Consider the following 729-nt stretch of genomic DNA (forward strand, 5'->3'; position numbering starts at 1 on the left):
AAGTTTAGTTCTGTCTTACCGTGTCATTGTCTGCCATTAAACACAGGAGTGAGGACTATGGTTAGAACCAAAGTGTCTATGTATTAGGGTGGGTGGGATTTCAACCTGTCTCTACAGTCCCAAAGGAAAAATGAGACCCTCTTTTATATTTCTGACCTGCTTTTCAAGACATAGTTAGGACTGCCCTCTTATCCTCCCTCTTTTAGTCTCAGCAGAGGAATTCCAGTGTCGTATCTACCTGCCCGACCAGTTTCACAATACTTGAGCCATGGACGCGCTACACTCACCTTCCCTCATGGTTCACGAGGAAACAATAAGCTGAAAATAGTCTTGCATCAAAATACCTTCCTTGTTGGAAAGTTATTAAAAGAATGTCACTGCTGTGCAATAGGCAGACCTAATGAATTGTAAAACAGTGGTGATTTACTTGAATGCTGTGTTCTCTCCACCCTATGTGTACAAACACAGTTATGCTTTGAGATAAAAATAGTTCTGTTGGATAAAATATGGACAACTAGTTGGACTAAAAGTTGTTTGACTTATCAGAGATTTTCAAAATATATTAAACTTCAATCATTGCAACCATTTTTGCAATAATTCAACTGTACAGGCCAGAAGTTGGGTAATCATTTTCTGTCACTCAGAGCTGTAGGCCTATCTCAGATTTCAAGTCAAAAGTCTAATTGCATGATACTTGTGGTACTTTGTACTTTTTTTATACTTGTGGTT

The 729-nt window shown here is 38.5% G+C and overlaps 1 protein-coding gene across 1 annotated transcript in view; it reads right to left on the reverse strand.

Annotated features, from left to right (window-relative positions):
• Positions 1–110, reverse strand: part of tmprss13a (transmembrane serine protease 13a) — a 17890-nt gene extending 17780 nt beyond the window's left edge. The window contains exon 1 of the mRNA XM_016500371.1: positions 20–110. Within this exon, the coding sequence (XP_016355857.1) occupies positions 20–37 (18 nt within the window). The 5' untranslated portion in view covers positions 38–110. The remainder of the gene's footprint in view (positions 1–19) is intronic.
• Between the last annotated feature and the right edge of the window lie 619 nt (positions 111–729).

Source organism: Sinocyclocheilus anshuiensis, unplaced genomic scaffold (genome assembly GCF_001515605.1).
Source record: "Sinocyclocheilus anshuiensis isolate Anshui unplaced genomic scaffold, SAMN03320099.WGS_v1.1 scaffold374, whole genome shotgun sequence".
Taxonomy (NCBI): Eukaryota; Metazoa; Chordata; class Actinopteri; order Cypriniformes; family Cyprinidae; genus Sinocyclocheilus; species Sinocyclocheilus anshuiensis.